The sequence below is a fragment of the Porites lutea genome, chromosome 1, assembly GCF_958299795.1.
Source record: "Porites lutea chromosome 1, jaPorLute2.1, whole genome shotgun sequence".
Classification (NCBI taxonomy): Eukaryota; Metazoa; Cnidaria; class Anthozoa; order Scleractinia; family Poritidae; genus Porites; species Porites lutea.
Genome location: NC_133201.1, coordinates 26,895,449 through 26,915,347, shown reverse-complemented (window position 1 = coordinate 26,915,347; position 19,899 = coordinate 26,895,449). Strand labels below are relative to the sequence as shown.

Here is a 19,899-nt window from a genome sequence, read left to right as displayed (position 1 = left end):
CATCAGAATTCCTACTGTGACGTGTCGGCACGTAGCCACTACATTGTCGGCTCACTTTTGATTTTAAAGAGGTGGTGCAATGCACTGAAAACTTGGATCTCTTCTTGTGACAGAGGAAAAAGAAATATGCATAATTAGCGCACAAGAACAACATCAAAGAATTTGTTTGGCGCCACCGCATTCACCCTAAACACAAGTTATGTATCACCACGGATTATAAAATCCATGATCAGGTAAGGAAGCCATTAAATAAAAGATCAGTGGTTCGTAAAAGGTTGCATAACCGACCAGTCTGAAGGCTGATTTCCAGACGCGTTTTTGGCTACGCACGTTAACGCACGTAAATTTTAATCACGTAAATAAAATAGCGGTAAGATATAAAGTGTTGACATTAAACGTGAAGTTGAGCGAGGTTCTACTTTTACGCGTAAGTGCGACCTTTCATACATTGCCTGTATTTTACTTGCCGAAGTTAATTTTACGCACGTACGGAGGTAAAAATTATCCGACAGTGGAATTCAACCCCTTCCAACGCAAACATTTCACAATAAGGCTCACTGTTTTCAGTACTTTAACTCTAGCTGTGGTGTAGGTCCATCTGCTTATGGTGTTGCATTATGCTAAGCAACAAACTACCAGTGCTAACTAAACGATCCGAAGAAATCTTTATAACAGATGGAAAAACCATCTCAATGCACTGATCTTGACTGCACCTAACGTTTTTAGACCGCGAGACACCTGCACTGTCCCTCCACACGCAATTACATGCAGTTCATATAAACAGGGGGAATTAGCTTCAATATCTTTCCAGTTCAAGGAGATGTAGAGATTGAAGGACAGTTACAACGAATTTATCCGAGCAATAAAGGACAGCATAGGCCTAAACCCACTGGCCTGCTCAAAGAAAATAGACGTTCTCAGGAACGGAATGGCCATTGCGCCTTAGACAAACAAACTTTTGCTCGAAACGCCTACATTGACCACCAGTATTAACCCAAGGTCACTATTGATTCGAAGCCCGAAATCTAACACTAAATGGCATACACTAAATGGCATAGAAAGACTGCCTTTTTTTCCCAGAGACGTCAGATTAATTTTCTCAAAATCAATTGATCTGTTATCTTCATTTTAGTCCTTATTGGTATTTTTAGCGCTTATTTCACCTTTTTTCAAGGAAAATTCTCTGTACTCTTTAGAGGTAAAGGTTTTGCTTAATAAAGAATAAAGTGTCTTTTAAACTAGGCCTCATATTTTCCCAAATCTAATTGTTAGTTTTTTTTCCTCAGTACGTAACTTTCGAAAAAGAAGGAGGGCCTCAGAATGGAGTGCTCTTTAGCGACAGGATTTTGGCTACAAGATACTCTGGTCACTGCTGGCGACGCAAGAACGAAATAGTGAGTGACCTACTAAGGTTGCCAAGACATAGCTATTCTCGTGTAGGAAGACTGAACAAAACCTTCATTGATCACTGACTTGCTCAAGACGCTGGAATACAAGTAGAATAGCTGGAGTTACAATCAGCCTTGGAAGATCGAACCTTTTGGACTGAGATGAAAAGTGAAATTAGTCCAGAAACTCCGGCCGCTGAACTCTATATCCTTTTTATTTATAATAGTCTAATAACCCCTTCCCCCTCTTCCTTTTACCTGGTTATCATAGACGATATTTTATATATTGTTGCCGATACAACTTTTTAAGAGCTTTGCAAGTGCAGTTAGGAGTATTTGGTTTTTGCCAAAGCTATCAAACTCTCTTAAGGTACTATCCGATTCTGCTCGATTCTGGAATGAGATGTCAAATTACGACGAGACGATACTGTAGAGATCAAGTTCCTTGGCCTTTATTTCAGGAAAGTTCTTCGTGAGAGCTTTTGTCTATAAATGTGGGGCTATATAGATTTAGACGAAGAATTGTTGTTGGGAAACTTCTGCGATATAAGAAACACGTTTTTTTCTTTTCGCAACTGTATTAGCTGTGAAGATCTTTGCATTTATCTCTTCATTCACGGTTCCAATATGTATATAGTCATATATTCATCATTCCATCTTCATCTTTCCTGGGTATATTACAAACCAATTCCAATGACCAGCCCCCAGTTTGCTTGCTAATTCAATCAGTTTAAGAGCCAGCGCTGCACCGGTATCGCAGAGCTCAGGGCTGGAATCGACGCAAGCCTGATTGTTTTTCAGGTTTTCTTTCCAGTACATTTAATTTGCGTTTTTAACCGCGATGATCTTGTCTGCATTTGGGAAACTCTTTTATCGATACATGTGCGCTTCTTAAGATGTCATTTAAAAGCAAATTGATATATAGTGTTTTAGTCAGTTCCTGTAGCTAACTAGGCCTTTTATAATGTTAAGTAAACAGCCTCATGCCATCTCAAGGCCAATTGTCCACATGCTCTTACAGAATTATAAACGCTCAAAAGAATGGGTTTAAATATAACCTAGAGTAGCGAGATACAGTATAGGGGTCGATTATAGTTTTATTACGATTTTGAAATTTTTCATGTCAAACCAATATCATAGTTCAAGTATTAATCGTATTGGTGACTTTCAATTGATATAATACCACTACACATTGGAGCAGAGAAAACGTATTACTTTTAAATCGAACGTCTTTCTTTAAGTTCTTTATTAGTTTCATACGGTGATTCATCTACAAGGTTAGAGTCTAGAACGACTATTTCGTATCAAATACATGTATTACGAATAAAATTGACTAAAAATAAGCGTTTTGATGTAGGCATATATTTCATTACGAAAGGTCACAGGCGCTTCGACTTTTCAATATATCCTTACCTCCTGTTCAGCAAAGTTTTGATGAAACTTAATCTTTCTGTTCTTTTGGTTGCCTTAACTTTTCAAGCCGACAAAACCCATCTTAAATGGATTAACAGACTCGAAAGTGTGGACAATTAAGAATTTCATATCAAATTTAGATACTCTTTTACAGTCAGGCAATCTTTAGCCACTTTAATACTATTAATATGAAAGTTTGCAATGGAAATTGAACCATCGTGCTGAATTTCAGGAAAAAAGAATGCGCCATGTAATACAGGATAGCCCAAAAAAGAAAAAAAAAATGAAAAGAAAATAATTACACGGTAAAAGCTAGATAACGATAAATTTCAGTTTTGTTTGGTATTTAAGGGATTAGAAACTTTTGATTAGATGTGATAACATCAAGAGGCATCTATACATTTATCATGCAGCTTTGCTTAATCTAAGAACACATGTATTAGAAGTTAACTACAAATTTGAGTGTGCGTGTGTTCGCCAGATACTAGGTGAATGACACAAACGCATTATTCTTTTGGAAAGAGATGCAGATGTATTTTGGTACATTAACCTCTTCAATGGGCAACTCGAATTTTTGGCGAGGCCAACGCTTAATCCGAAAAACGCCTGGCTAAAAACGGAGCAAAGGCTTCGAAACTCGCACAATTTCTTAATGTGATGATTACATTTAATGCTGAAAACTAGACAGACCATTAGTGTCGAGTTTGGGCTTCAAGGTTTTTCAACAACGAGTGCAACTCCTTTGTTGAAAGCAAAACAGTAATACTAAATAGTATGCATATCTTTTTTTTTGGAGAACAATAAATCAATTCCAGGGTGTGCTAATACAATTAATAACGGTCCAGTTATCGTACTGCAATGTAAAAATTATGTTAGTTTTAGTAAAACCTATTTTTAAGACATTTGCTTTTTATCTAAACACTTTGCTCTTAATTATGGAAAGAAGTTTGTTTCACTCAGTTTCTTTCTTTCTTTTTTTTTCCTGAACAATACATTTTTTCACCGGTAATGAAATCCCTATTACAAAGTGATCAGTTTTTAACATGCCTTTAAGTCGCATTAAAGAAGACTGATTAAATCAAAGTGTCAGATGAAAATAAAGCACCACTTAGACAGTTGAATGAATGAGCAAATTAAAAAAAAATCAAAATTGATGTTAATAGATGATAGATCAGATTGATTTGTAATAGATGATAGATCAGTTTGATTTGTTTGTAGGTTACTATACAGCTTGCAGCTTTAAAGGATTTCTGCCCAAAGTTTCTTCAATTTGTGCTTCGCCAGCTTCTTTGTCAGTCATCATTTTTTTGTTCAAGAGCTTAGCTTATAAAACTCCGTTACTTACAGCTTTGGCCTTTTTGCGTTCTCTAATTCTTAAGAAACAGGTTAAACGATTTTTTTCTTTTATTTTTGTTAATCTGAGAAATGTTAACCCTAAAAGTTGCAAGTAAGAAATGTCATTGCAGTGCTTACGTACGTCTCCTTTCCAGTTACATGCAGAAGAGAGACTGGAAAGGTCACGTAGTCAATCTTCCGATTTGAACTTGGGTTCTTTTTTTGAATACATGCTCCATCAGAATTCCGGATGAATGTGACATGTCGGCACGTAGCCACTACATTGTGAAGAGGTGAGGTGGTGCAATGAATTTCCTCTTGTGATCTCGGGACAGAGAAAAAAAATAAGCGTAATTAACGCACACGAGCAACATCAAAGACTTTGCTTGGCGCCACCGCGCTAAACATCAATTTTTCCTGTTGATTAGACAATGACAATGACAATACTACTAAATTTAGATCGCGAATTTTTTCTACAAATTTATCTTGCCATTAATGCTAAATTTAAACGTTTTAAATCGATAGCCCCAGGGATACCCTCCTCAAAAGAGAGAGAGAGAGAGAGCGAGAAAAAAAAAAACAAAACAAAACAAAACAAAAACAAGAAAACTAAAATAGAAACGAGTTTGTGTTTTCCTTTACGCCAGGGTACAAACTTCGTTGTGACATTTGCTTTGCTTAGTTATGGTTCATGCATGTGGAAAAACTATAACTCGGATCTTCCACCACGTGTTGTGCATAAGGTGACCTTGGACCGAGTTTTTGTCCCCTTTCATGGAAGTTACAAGTCTACATAATCACATACTGCTCTTCGATAAACAAGAATATGTTCGTCCTTACACTCAACTGAACATTACGCTGTTTTGGATTAGTTTAGATCACTTTTTGCGTACCAAGTCAAAGGTTCAATGTCTTAGCAAGCCGAAGCAATTTTAGGCCGATTGAAATAGGGGAATACTTAATGTACAGAATAATTTGTCATCCCCTTGGAAACAATGTTTCTAGTAGCTATTAACTATATAGCATATTTTTCTGACATCCGCCAATAAGGTTGTTATTGAGGTGAGCTGTCTTTCTTTTAAGGTGTCACGTTTTTCAAAATCCGAAAATGTTTTTTAAAGCTTTCAGCTATGTTTCCCTTTGGACCCTGGTTACAATTGCAAGTAAAATGTATTTAAGCGAGGCAGTAGAAAAACCCGAATTCAACGCAAATAGTATAGGAAAGTTTTCGACAACACCGAAAGGAATGCCGTATCGCTTAGCAACTAACTGATAAGAGCAACATGGAAATATCAGGAAATGCCGATCACAAAATAATAATTTACTTGGCAAAAAAAAATTGTTTAGAAGTTTAAAAAGTTAAGGAATGATTAAAGCAAGTACCGAGAGCGGTTTAAGTGATATCCACTATTTTGTTTCGACATAATGTCTTTAAGAATGGACACTAGTGACTGATTCTAAAGTAATTAAAATTTGCCTGAATATAATATTGACAACGGGAACGTTAAACAATAGCGATTCAATATAGCATAAGAGGTCCTATCGCACATAAGCACTTTGGATCTCAAAAATTGCTATCTAGACAAGGGAGAGGTTTAGTTTAAGACAGACACAAGCGAAGTAACATCGAAGGGGTTGAAGATGGCCTCCAGAATTTTTCTGCTGCTATGCGTTGTGACTTTAGTGGAACAGTCCTGTGGCCTCCCTTTACCTTACAAGGCTGGTAAGACGTTTACTTCGCATTTCTACCAGTTTTTTTTAGAATTTCAACGTCTTCGCTACTTCTAACGGTATTTGTGGAAAAAATATTTCTTAACACAGCTAAGTGACTCACACTCCCATAGTTTAGGCTCGTTGTTTTCTTGCCAATTTTTGCACTTATTTTCGACAATTTTTACCCCGCATAGTTTAAAATGGTTCATGTGATAATGAGTAATGTATGACTAAGATGATCCCAAAATAATGATCCAGCGAACTTTCCACATAACGGTCAATAAAGGAAACTTTTACGTGTTCCCTTCAAAAATAGCTTTTTCTTTAGAATAACAATTTATTGCTTAGCGATACGATTCCAAGAGAAAACCACAAAATTATCTGAATCGATTATTATTTGAATTTAATATATTTGAACTGCTGAGAAACAAAGGGAAGATCATTACATAAAGAAAACCTGAAAAAAAAAAAACAGGCTTCCTGGGATGCTGACCTCTGCGATACCGGGGTAGCGCTCTCTAACCAACTGAAGTAGCAATTCAGCAGGGAGCTGGTCATTAAATTCTTGGTTCATAATATTTTCGGGGAACTGATGAAGGTCAGTGAAATGATGAATATATATATACGAGTTATCGGACATAGCTACAATTCTCTAACATACCTTTCAATAGCGGCAAAAATGGTGTTCATCGAGTAAATCACGGAATGGTTTACTCATGAAATATTTTCAACGCATTTTCCAGCCGGTGAGAAGACCATAAAAGAGAAGTACCATGTGGCTGGAGCAGGGAACACAGCAAATTCGAGCTTCAAGGATTCGACTGGGATAGCAGTTGAAAGCGTATATGGTCATTTAGAAACTGGTAAGCTAAATCCCTGTTATATTTTGGTATAAAGAATGTTCTTAGTGTGTAAGCCACATTTCTGAAGATGGGTAGTTGCAGAGGGAGATGAAGAAAACGAACTTCAAGAAGGTGTTGTCTGCGAACGGGCAATACAGTATCAAAATGCCCTATAAGTGTTATATAAGAAATTGGATTGGTACCAGAATTTTAGCCATTACCGTTTTTAGAAAGATTTTCTCAACCAATGAAAGAGAAAAATGTCAAGAACTGTCACAAACGATGCGAAGATGGACTAACTTTTTAAAAGCTTTTCTTAGGTTGGGGTGAAAAGAGAATGTTATAATTATCAAGCGTGCCCTTGCATTGCATTAGCAGATGAAAATGTGATTTGTCACAAACAATGTGATGTAGGACTAACTTTTTAAAAGTTTCCCTAAGGGTATCCTTAAAGAAAATATTATTATCAGTAAGCATGCCCTTACGCTTTCCTAGCAAATACAATGTTAGGTTCAGGGTCCAATGTCGAGTAATTTGTAGCATCTGGGTTGGTCGGAAATGACTCCAGTGCCGATGGCTGCTCATACAAAGCTTGTTAATCAACCACTTACAATACAAATACAGAGGTTGACCGATCGATGCGTTTGGTTCGATCTGTTTATTAATCGCTTAATGCCAGCCTCAGCCGCGAATCGAAATTGTTATTTTGAAGAAGCCAGATGAAAATATTTATTCAAGTAATTTTGCTGAAAGGTTTAAATCAAAAAAGCAATAAATAGGAAATAAAAGAAAAATAAATAATGAAAAGGAAGGGAAACTCTATAGTAGCGTTATCGGCTTTTGATAAATAGTGTGCTAATATTCCACTGCAAATCTTGCGATCTTTTTGGCCGAACCATTCACTATATCCATGGAAAAGTCGATATAAATGATTTTTTTTAAATGGCGGATGGGGGTAAATAAGTTTTTCGCTTAGCTAATAAGAGGGGATTTATAAACATTGAGTTGCCGGATTTCCAACACACTACTATTCTAAAATCAAAGTTCTGATAAGTAAAATAGATCAGAGCACGTTATCTTCTTTCCTCAGAGATTTCAGTCCTCACGTGTTTGAGTAACAAAGAGGTTAAAGGGAGCATTGAAGGAAGGCAGAAAAAAAATATAGCAAAGAATTATTTTATCAATTTTTCACCCAGCAGAAGCGAACTAGAGTTTAAAACGCTATCAGCGTGGGATCAGTTACACATATTAGATTAACTTTAAACCTGAGTTGACCTTAACACGAAACATTCTAAGGCGTATTTTCATACTGCCCAATGGCATTTGAACAATAAGTGCTTATATTTACCGGAAAATAAATACACCGAAGACATGCTTTTGCAGAATTTTTGAGCAGTTTACTAAGAAGCTAGAAGGTCAAAGTCTTGATTTTTAATCTCTATCGGCTATGATTAGCTGCCTCCTTACAAGGGCCTCGAACGTAATCAAATATCAACCCTATCGAAATCTTGAGTTCATCTTCTAGTTGTTAAATATTACTACTGGATAATAACATCATATAATAAAAAGCTTTATTTTAACAGTAGTTTATACTAGTTATAAAGCAGATTTATTCAGAGGTCGCTTTAATTGTGAAAGATTTAAAACTTCGCTTATACTAAGCGAAAGAAAACGGCGGCGACTTCTCGGATATAAACAAAATCAAAAACAACAACAGCACAGCATGAAACGTTTTTTCTATGTCAATATTGGTTCGATAACTGTCATAGTCAAATCTTTTTGGTAAAGTTAGGCCCGCCGGTTCAAACACCGAACTGTTCATGAGCTGAACCTAATTCGAATGAAAGCCGACCCAAATTGCTCAGACCGGCTGAATTGATTCAGATGCCGATCTTCATTCCAGCTAAACTTTAAAAAGGAGAAATAATGATTGTTTGGTCAAATGTTTTGCGGAATACGTCATAAAAATTGATGGATTAGGTTCGGAACATGAGAAGGGTCGGTGTCTGCATTAAAGCCATTCCAGTGTTGCTTCAAAGAAGAAATTGCCGATCTTTCCACTGTTGAAATAGGCGTTCCTTATTGATTCAAACACCGAACGTTTCATGTATATGAAACCGGGCCTTAGTTAACCTTCCTTGGTTGTTCATAGTTAATCGAGGACATTGATTATAAAAGGTCCAGTTTATGTTGGAAGCTTGTTAACGGTACACAATCCTTAAATTCTACTAAACGTTCTGCACTTTCTAAGAAGAAGTCTGACGGGCTTCTTAGCCATTCCACTCTGTTAACTATACTTCAATTGGTTGAAGCAACAGGGAACATCGTTAAAGGGTGAACATTTCAGATTTAGTTACAATAAAAAGTCTGCAAGTGTTCTTATTATGTTGGATCAACACATTTCCTAGTGTTTCAATTCATGGTCGGTATATCAGAAAAAAAAACACACACACGGAGATACAATTTGCGCTTCTTCGCTTTCTGGATCATAACCAACGCTGCATTCAAACTGTCGGGCATCCAAACTATAATAACACTGGAATAGAAAAACCACACAGGCACACACACAAAAACAAATACACTGAGCAAATACACTTTTATGTGGGGGGTAGGGGGCAGGGGCTGCGGGAGCCCGGGAGAAAAGGGGGTGGGAGGGGTACGGGAGACGGGAGAAGAAAGGGCGGCAAGCGCAAGAGAAATTCAAAAATGCGAGCTTTCGTTATTTGTTACTGCTTACATCCAGTCAAAGAAACGAACCCAACAACGTTTTTCGACTTCTATTTAACATTCTCCGAGGCTTAAAGAAAAATTTCATAGGCGAGAAAAGTCAAAAAACGAAAATTCGTAATCGGGATAAAAAGAAAAAAAAACACCATTACTTCCAGTGAAATTGGAAACCTTTCCAAGTCGCTTACATCATAGTTCATGAATGAGATGGCATGACAATGTAGGCGTGTGTCGACTGTGTCAGTCGTGTCAGTGTCTCTTCGGTCTCGCTAGCTTTCGAAATTCTCCGTAAGAACGACAAATCGAGTCAGGTAAAATGTCGTCAAAGACCATTTTGATCGATCTCAGTATTTTTCGGTGTGGCGGGGAAAAATCCGTCCATGGAAGACCTTACTAGAGTTCGCTCCGTACGACTGTAGTTCACAAAACACTGAAGATTTTGCTGCGTGGTGCAAACTTGAGTCGAAGGAATGCCGCTTCAATGATCGCGCTGGAGAGTGCGGAGTGGTTCGATTTACAACACAATTTTTTTATTTTACAATTTTAAGGCCAAAGCACTCCCTATTGGAATCGGGAGTCAAACAGAAAACACAATAAAGGGCGGGAGTCGGGAGACAAAGGGACAAAAAAGTACGGGAAGCAGGAGAACGGGGTACGGGAAGCGGGAGATTGTGACCTCCCCGTCCTTCCCCCTTTTATTGATGGGCGCATTCTTGTTATAAAGTCATTTGCACAAAACGACAGAGTTGAAATTACATGTCGTTTACTATAAAATAAATAAATGTAGTATGGAAATTCCCATAATTTGCTCCGCCTTCATCGCTATGCAATCATCTATAATCCATGATACTTAATTATGAAGCTTTAACCAATTCAGCCAAAATATTTCCAACTTACTACTTTTTGATTTCCTATGAGTAAGGTATAAGTAAGGTAACAGTGAGACAATTTTTTGCTCCAAGTTATTTTTAACAATTATTCGCCGAAGGAGAAGTTAATGTTGTTGAATAATCCCCGAGACAAAATCGAGGGGATTATTAAAAAATATTAACTGAGTTTCAGGTGAATAATTATTTTAGTATATACACACGAAGTGATCTCAGCAGAATCGGAAAGGAAACCATTAAAAAAAAAACGATTACTTTGATTGACTGGTGAATTCATGCGTGAACATGTGGCTGTATAAAACAGTAGATGCGCAAAAGTTAGATCTGTACAGTATCTTTAAACAAGAAAAATTATAGTTTTAATCTTTTTCTAAGCTTTAGCATCAGTGGTTTAAAAGAAAACTATTCTGTTCTATTAAATGACTATTTCTTCTGAGAAGAAACGCAGAGCTTTATTTGCGTCCGTCAACTCACCTTGAATGAGAATTTTTTTGTCGCTTCTTGCGAATGCTTTGAATAGCGGCCACGACCGAGGTTACTGTTGCTTATCTGAAGTGTTCTTTGCCTTGTTAACTTGTTGGCGCTGAGCAAAATTTTCGAAAATGTTTTCTTCCATTTCTCGCCATAAATAAACTGCTATTTATAGGCGAATCTGGTCTTGTAAGGAAATCCCGAGCTCACAATACAGTGACAAAGCAGTCTCGTTAATTTTGCTCTGTAGTGGTAAACATTGCTTCGAGAGTATAAAAAGTCAGCTGCAGTAGATTACTTCACAATGAATCGCGCTGTTCAAACACTATGAAGTCCTTTTTTACCTTCAGAATCAGCAACACTAGGATATTCCTGTATTTTACTCTAAAACTTTGGCAAAACATCCAGTTTTAATACGACAGCGATTTTGTTTTGCTTTATATTCACCGCCTAGCGCGGTGAATATTTAACAATTATTCCTCGAGCCCCAATGGGCTCTGAGTCAATAGCCCATGAGGCCGAATGGGCTATTGACTCAGAGGCCATGAGGGCGAGAGGAATGATTGTTTTAGTAAAATCCAACTAGTTGGTCAAAAATATCGGGAAAAAAAATTTTTGAGCTAGTTAAAGCTAGACTTTAATCCTTTCTTGCCGCAAAAAGGTAGTGGGCTATAACATATTAGTAAAATCCAACTAGTGGGCTATTTTCAATGTTGCGTTCTGATTGGTTGAGTTACTACTAGGCTATATGTTGTAGCCTACTAGTAGCGAAAAGCGCGCGCTTTTTGGCGGCAATAAACGATTAATTCTAGCTTTAAGTAGCTAAAATTCTTTTATTCCTTCGGCCTCACGGGCTATTGACTCAGAGCCCATTCGGGCTCGAGGAATAATTGTTAATAACCTAGTAGTAGCTCAACCAATCAGAACGTAGCGTTGATAACAGACCACTAGTTGGATTTTACTAAAACGTCATAGTTCGAGATAGCGAACCAATCAGATTGCTTGAATAACCAAGATCACTGAGTGTGTATATACTAAAAAACCTAAACGTTAAAACATCAACAACAAAAAAATCAAAGATTATATACAAACACGTTAAAAAAATTAAAAATGTATTTTTTAGGGAAATTATATACAGAAAACGAAGACGAGGATGCTGCTGTTGAGAACGGAGAAGATGATGACGAAAGCAGCGAGGATAGTGGTGACGAGGACGATGGCGATGATGATGACAGCGGTGATGATGATGACGATGGTGATAATGACGATAGCGGAGATAATGATGATGAAGACGACAGTGGTGATAATGATGATGATGAGGATGACAGTGGAGATGATGATGACGACAGCGGAGATGATGATGATGACGATGAGGAGGGAGACGACAGTGGAGATGTTGATGACGACGATGATGAAGACGACAGCGGAGATGATGATGGTGATGACGATGATGGTGATGACGACGACGATGACAGCGGTGATGATGTTAATGAAGACGAGGACAGTGGTGATGGTGATGACGATGATGATGGCGACGACGACAGCGGAGATGATGACGACGATGATGATAGCGACGACGACAGCGGTGATGATGATGACGACGATGATGAAGACGACAGCGGTGATGATGATGACGATGATGATGGGGATGATAGCGGTGATGATGATGACGAAGACGACAGCGGTGATGATGATGATGATGACGATGACGACGACGACAGCGGTGATGATGACGATGATGAAGACGACAGCGGAGATGATGATGGTGATGATGATGATGACGACGACAGCGGTGATGATGAGGATGATAGCGGAGATGATGATGACGATGACGACGACGACGACAGCGGTGGTGATGATGATGATGATGAAGACGACAGCGGAGATGATAATGACAATGAGGATAGCGACGACGACAGCGGTGATGATGACGATGATGATGACGACGATGACAGCGGTGATGATGATGACGATGATGATGAGGACGATAGTGGTGATGATGATGACGATGATGATGGGGATGATAGCGGTGATGATGATGACGAAGACGACAGCGGTGATGATGATGATGATGACGATGACGACGACGACAGCGGTGATGATGACGATGATGAAGACGACAGCGGAGATGATGATGGTGATGATGATGATGACGACGACAGCGGTGATGATGATGATGATGATGAGGATGATAGCGGAGATGATGATGACGATGACGACGACGACGACAGCGGTGATGATGACGATGATGATGAAGACGACAGCGGAGATGATGATGACAATGAGGATAGCGACGACGACAGCGGTGATGATGACGATGATGATGACGACGATGACAGCGGTGATGATGATGACGATGATGATGAGGACGATAGTGGTGATGATGATGACGATGATGATGAGGACGATAGTGGTGAGGATGATGACGAAGACGATAGCGATGATGATGATGATAATGACGATGACGACGACGACGACGACGACGACAGCGGTGATGATGACGACGACGATGACGACGACAGCGGTGATGATGACGTTGATGATGAAGACGACAGCGGAGATGATGATGATGACGACGACAGTGGTGATGATGAGGATGATGATGATGATGACGATAGCGGAGATGATGATGATGATAATGAAGACGACAGTGGTGATGATGATGATGATGATGATGATGATGATGATGACGACGACGACAGCGGTGATATTGATGCAGACGATGATGACGGAGACGACAGTGGAGATGAGGAAGACGACGACGACGACAGCGGTGATGATGATGATGATGACGACGATAGCGGAGATGATGATGACGATGACAGCGAAGATGATATTGATGATGATGTTAACGACGACAGCGGTGATGATGATGACGATGGTGATGAAGGCGACAGTGGTGATGACGATGATGACGATAGCGGTGATGATGATGATGATGATGATGATGACGATGGTGATGAAGGCGACAGTGGTGATGACGATGACGACGACAGCGGAGATGATGATGACGATGATGATGACGACGATGATGATGGAGACGACGACAGCGGTGATGATGATGACCATGAGGGTGACGATAGCGCAGATGATGACGATGATGATGAAGACGACAGCGGCGATGATGATGATGATGATGACGACGACGATAGCGGAGATGATAATGACGATGATGATGGCGACGTCGAGAGCGGTGATGATGACGGCGATGACGATGAAGAAGACAGTGGCGATGATGATGGTGATGACGGAGTTGACGACAACGGAGATGATAATGGCGAGGAAGGAGATGATGACGACAGCGGTGATGACAATGATGATGATATCGGTGATGACATTTCTGACCTCAGTGATTTTGAAAGCGGAGATCATAGCATCCAAGACATCAAAGACATGATAAGAGATTATATAAATAATAAAGATAGAGGGGAGATGGACGACGATGATGAAGTGAAAAAACTGCCTCTTAGTCCTCAAAAACTACGGGAGTTAATGCTACGTTCAGGATCGTCCCGAAGTTATAGCTCTGTTATGCCTGGACTTTTGATGTTAGTTCTTTGGCTTTTGTTTGTTTTTGCTTAAAATTATTCAAAAATACTGTATCCAGTCTATGTTTACCAACTCGAAAAGGCTTTTGTTTCATACAACGAACATACAAATTGCTCAAACAGCTCTATCAAAAGGACTTTGTAAATTGTTGTTATGTAGACAGGATACCCTTTTCCGGGAACACAAAAGGTGCTTATTTATGAGTGCGACATGCGTTGTCATGCTGCAAGAATTATGCAGCAAAATGTCGAATACCATATCAACATAAGCAGGCCATTATCTTACCCTTAATTAACGACAAAAATCGTTTTAGATTTGCAATTACAGTCGTTTAAAAGATATATGAAACGAAAAAGCATTTTATGACTGCTTGGTTAGTGTTTCAATGGGTGAATGCTTCTCGAAGTCCAGTTTGAAATTTGTGACAATCGCCACATCAGGCCGTTCGCATACTTGTACATTTTTCACCATAACACATTCATTAAAGTTGTTACTTAAATGATTTCCCGTCGTTTTTGTTCATGTTCCTGAATGAACTTCAATTGCAGAATGATATTTATGATTAGACATCACACACTAGATTTTTGGATCCATTTTAAAACAAAAATAAACGATATGAAAGAAACTTGACGTTTCGATGGCTACATGTCATCATTATCAAAAGATAAAATATTAAAATTATTCGTGGAAATTTACAAAAATTTATAAAAAAAGGTGCGGTTACACACACCATGGTAAAAGGTTTTTCCCGTGGTAAATTTGCCGCGGTACATTTTTACTTCGGTAAACTCTACCAAGGTGACTTGCGGTTACACGTAAATTTATGCACCACGGTTGCGTTGATTTCCGTTTTCACTCAATCGTTTTTCCGGGATGACTTGAAGGACTATCAGAGCGAGCGGGATTTTCGGGTTCAAAGAGCAGCAGTCTATATCCAGATGGATAAAAACATAACCCAGATGGTCCAAGTTGAATTTCTGAAATTTCAGAATCAACGGAACAAGCGCGGAGTGAATCCAAATGCGAACTTGCCCTGTAAAAAAAGTACAAACTTGTGCTCAAATTATCTGGTGTGCAAGCGAATTATTTCAAATGTTTCTCTGAATACAAATTTGAAATAGTAACTATGGATGCGAGAAAATTTGGTTATGACATCACCGTACGTCCGTGCGAAAAATACAAATGACTTCCGATTAAACGAGAGAAAAATTACCAACTACCGACAGGAAAGAATTAACCGACAACCGGCATGGTCCAATATTGTAGGGATATTTGTTTCTAGAAATAAATCGGTTTTATTTAAATTAGGTTTTTACTTGCCATATTTTTGTCAAAAGTATTCAGCTTGATTTGTTTCCAGCACAGGGAAGGTCTTTAAGTTAGCTCTATTTCAGACTAGAGGTAAATCACTCTAAATTCCAGTTTCGTTACTGATAGAAATTCCTGTCATTTAATTACTCTGTCAAATTTTGATAAAATCCGAATCGTATAGGTTCGATTTCCGCCTGTCTCCTAGCATGCATAGAGGAATGTCTATTTTGTCCCTGCACCTGCTTAGAAGCTCATTCGGTTCGCCTTTTTTCTCCTCCTTTTCGGGGAAAATCCAGGAAGGCGCGCGCTCATTCCCTGCACAGCGAGTGGTAATCGAGCCTACGAAATGTACGGGTACTGCTGCGGTACTTTCACTGCGTGTACTTAATCCATGCTCGAGTCATGAGCGAAAGTCTTGAGTGATCGTAAGTTTTTTCTAAAAGGTTAAGAGGTGGCAAATATGGATTACAAAAGTAGCTGCTGTACACCTGATTTGAGATAAAAACAATTATAAAGGGGGCTTGGAGATAACTGAAAGGATATATATCGATGAAATTTAGTTTTGCTCATCTCAGTGGCAAAATACTCTGCGAGTTACTGCGCTTTTCACAAACATGCGAATTCTGAAGTTCAAAAGCCAACTGACGATTGCGTTTTTCGCTGCCGTCAATCATCTTAACCGATCTTTTGGGAAACAAAACTTTAAGTTAACGGGTTCAAAAGGTCATGGTTTGTGATTTGTGATTGGTGGATTAGGATCCATGTTGCGCGAATCTGTGTTTCAAGGTTCGTTGCTTGTGATCGTAATTATGATTGACGGCAACGAAAAACGCAATTGTGAAGGCGGCTTTTGACCTTTAGAGTTCGCATGTTCGTGAAAGGCGCCGTAATTTGAGAATAAGTCTATAGCAACAAAATGGTTGGAAAGTGGAACTCCCAAATTTGACTACAGTTGGGGGCAGCAATGAGTTTAAAACGTTCCACAGTTAGGACAACATCAGATGACGACGGGATAGCGCGCGGAAAGGACTAAACACGACTTCCAGTGCCCAATTTTTCGCTCTGCCATTGATCAAGCCAGTTGTTTAGTTTGCACGCGCCATCGTCAACCGACGTTTTCTTTCAGTTGCTAAATCAGCCTCATATTAATCAGTATTCGGGAACGTCTCGGAAAAAAGACTTCATTCACTAAAAATAGCTTTACTGAAATCCGATCCATATTATTCTCACTCGACGACATATTCTCCCATGATTACTTCGCTTGTCTGTGACCTGGAAAGAAATGACTCAATACAGATCAAAATGACGCGGGCTCATCAGCGAGGGTGCTAAGCGAGCAGATAAAAAGCGTATGGAGGGAGCCAAGAAACGACGTCTTATGCGTAAATTCCGCTCAGTCATGGAGCACAGTTGAGATCATGTGCTTCACATGTAGCATTCACTAGCCTCTCATTCTAGCTAGGATTGGTCTTCTCCGGACTCACACAACTTAAGTAAAGGCGTCATGGTGGAAGTCATGGTCATCAGAATGAAAAAAAAAATCAAAGTAAATTGTTTGGTGATTTTATCGGTCTTTACAAACAAAGTTGAAATAAACGATCGTGTAGCCAAACAAACCAGACTTCAAATGAGGTTCCATTGAAATAAAAGGATGAGTTGACGATGAATGAAGAAGTTTTATACTTGAATGTATAGAGTTTACATGACTAAGTGAATTAAATATCGAATATGAATAATTAGCTTGTTTTGTTCATCATTAACCCAGATTTACCGACAACCGACAAAGTATAAATGAAATTTTTACCGACAGCCGACATGTGGACCACCCCCCCTCCCATTCAGACCCTCTGCCACGTGCTCAGTTTATTAAACTTGTTTGAAGGGATCTACGATCCAGTCAGTGTTACGCGAATTGCTTTTAAGGATTAACTAAAGGGCTCTGAATAACAATTTTCAAGAAATAGTTGATCTGTCATTTTTCATTCGTAACATCAGCTCAATGCGCGATGGTGAGACCATTATTTGTCCATTTTTATGCTTAACTGTTCAAATGCACTTTCCCCACTCTCTTTTTCTAAATTTATTTCCACGAATCTCTTGTTAATTTCTTATCTTTTGATAATGATGACGTGAAGCCATCGAAACGTCAAGTTTCTTTTCATGTAGTTGATTTTTGTTCTAAAATGGATCTCTAAAGCCATCCTTTTTATCCCTACCTGTTTTGATATTTTGAGCGGTTATCTTGGGAGTTCTCATTGTTGATTTCTGATACTATAAATTTCGTAACACATCTCCATTTAAGAATAGCTACGCGGTCGTATTCAATGTTCTCTTAGGACGCGAGGCTTGCGCAATAGTGCTTTAATTGGTTTGAAGGAAATATCGTCGCAGACTGGAGGAAAGCACCAAATTTGGCACAGATGCTCTTTAGTGCATCTAAAACAAATTTAGAAGAGGTACCAAGTGATCAGATTATCCGGGGGGCGAGCAAGACATGCATTTCATTTTCAGTGCCTTTTGTAAGCTTGATATGGACATTTACTTGTTTTTATTGACTGACATTCGTTTACGTTACCAAAGTAAAACATCTTTGGCGTGGTCTAATTGAGTTTACGACCTGATTCACGTTTTTTCTTTTTTTTTTTACTCATTAATACAACCTTTTACTAGGAGGATAAAGGAAAAAATTCTTAAATCACTGAAGACTTGAGGCACTTACAGTTAGTGCAATGTATTAATATTACAAGCGAATTTAATAGGCTCAATGTGTAAAAGACAGATAATACTTCTGAGTTCACTTTTGTTTTCCGGGTGGAGGCTTATTACGGTTGACATAATAAAATAAGCTTTGTAGCGGAGCTCCATGGGTAAGTAAATTTGGTAAACTATCTATCCGAGAAAATTTGGTTATGACGTAGCGTACGTCCGCCCGCCCGCCCACCCACCCGTACACACTCTTCATGTAAGCAGATGTCAAATGTCACAATAGATCTTGCACAACTGGACTAGCCTCTTAGTTATGTAAGCCATCCGTATGAGTACGATTAGATTGACAGCTGTCAAAATCAGACATTCGCTGACAATTATCACATGACCATCTCGCGGGCTCAGATGAAAGACCAGTCGTTTTGTCCCTACATATAAGCTGATATAATATGTCACACTAATTCAACATAAAAACGAAACTACGCCGGGCAAAGCTGTCAGTTGGCTGACAGTCGTTTAAAGTTATATTGGCAAGCCCAATTAAGGTCAATTTACAGCTGTCAAAATGGGACATGTGCAGACCACTATCAGAAAACTAATAGCGTGGGCTTCTGCGTGGGCTCAGGTTCGCTCACGTACACGATCTGGCATTTTCCACTACATGCCGGACAGATATGTCTTACTCACACTCGTAGTCTTTTAATTCGAATATTCGCCATTCTAATGAAGGTTAACGGACAGCTGTCAAACTAGAGTATACGCTGACCATCATCACCTGAGTGTATCGCGGGCTCATTTGTCTATCCACTGAGGTCACGTAGTGTTTAAAGTTTTGCGCTGATATTTTATTTGATCATGGGCTCAATTCGAAGCCCCATAGCTTAGAAAATCTATCCATCTTAGAAAATTCGGCAATCACGTGACCGTACCTTCCGTCCGTCCGCACCACAGGCATACCAATGTTTAATCTCACACTTTCCAGCTAGTTTGGGATACTGCAACCTGATATTGTACATCCATTAATTGACAGCTGTCAAAATAGTGTTTCTGCTGACCAGTATCGCCTGACCCTATCGCGGGCTCAGGTATCGACCCACTGAGTTCGAGTGTTTTTTGAAGGTATCCGCTGACAAGTTGCTAATTTTCAATTATCGCAGGCTCAAGTTCAATTTTTTTAAAATGCATATGAAATAAGTCGTGTTCATGAGCCGCACTTTTAAAATGTTGATTTCGAACTGACCTCGGACGCGAAAATTCAACCGGCTTTTAGATTTACATGCAGGGAAGGCAATCAATTTTGACTTTTCTCACTGTCACGCGTTGATCACGCTCTACGTCCAATTCTTATGTTCTGATTGGTCAAAATTTGACAGGTGAGTTCATGCGGAAAATTTATGCAGCGTTTGGAAACTTGCTTACAGATAGCTGGAGCTGACAGCGTTTTGTGTCATCTTGTGATGTTTTAAACTGTCTTTTTCTACTGGGTGTACGAAATGAAATACAGCTGCTATCAAGATTGTTCTGTAATTCATGGCTGGTTTGTTTATTGCGCTTTTT

The 19,899-nt window shown here is 39.0% G+C and overlaps 1 protein-coding gene across 1 annotated transcript; it reads left to right on the top strand.

Moving 5' to 3' along the window:
• The first annotated feature begins 5,692 nt into the window (after nucleotides 1–5,692).
• On the top strand, nucleotides 5,693–14,827 carry LOC140927026 (uncharacterized). Its single transcript, XM_073376692.1, has 5 exons — nucleotides 5,693–5,859; nucleotides 6,593–6,712; nucleotides 11,900–12,697; nucleotides 13,034–13,454; nucleotides 13,542–14,827. Exons 1-5 carry the CDS (start codon nucleotides 5,778–5,780, stop codon nucleotides 14,356–14,358), a joined length of 2,238 nt encoding a protein of 745 aa, XP_073232793.1. The 5' UTR covers nucleotides 5,693–5,777; the 3' UTR covers nucleotides 14,359–14,827.
• Nucleotides 14,828–19,899: the final 5,072 nt, after the last annotated feature.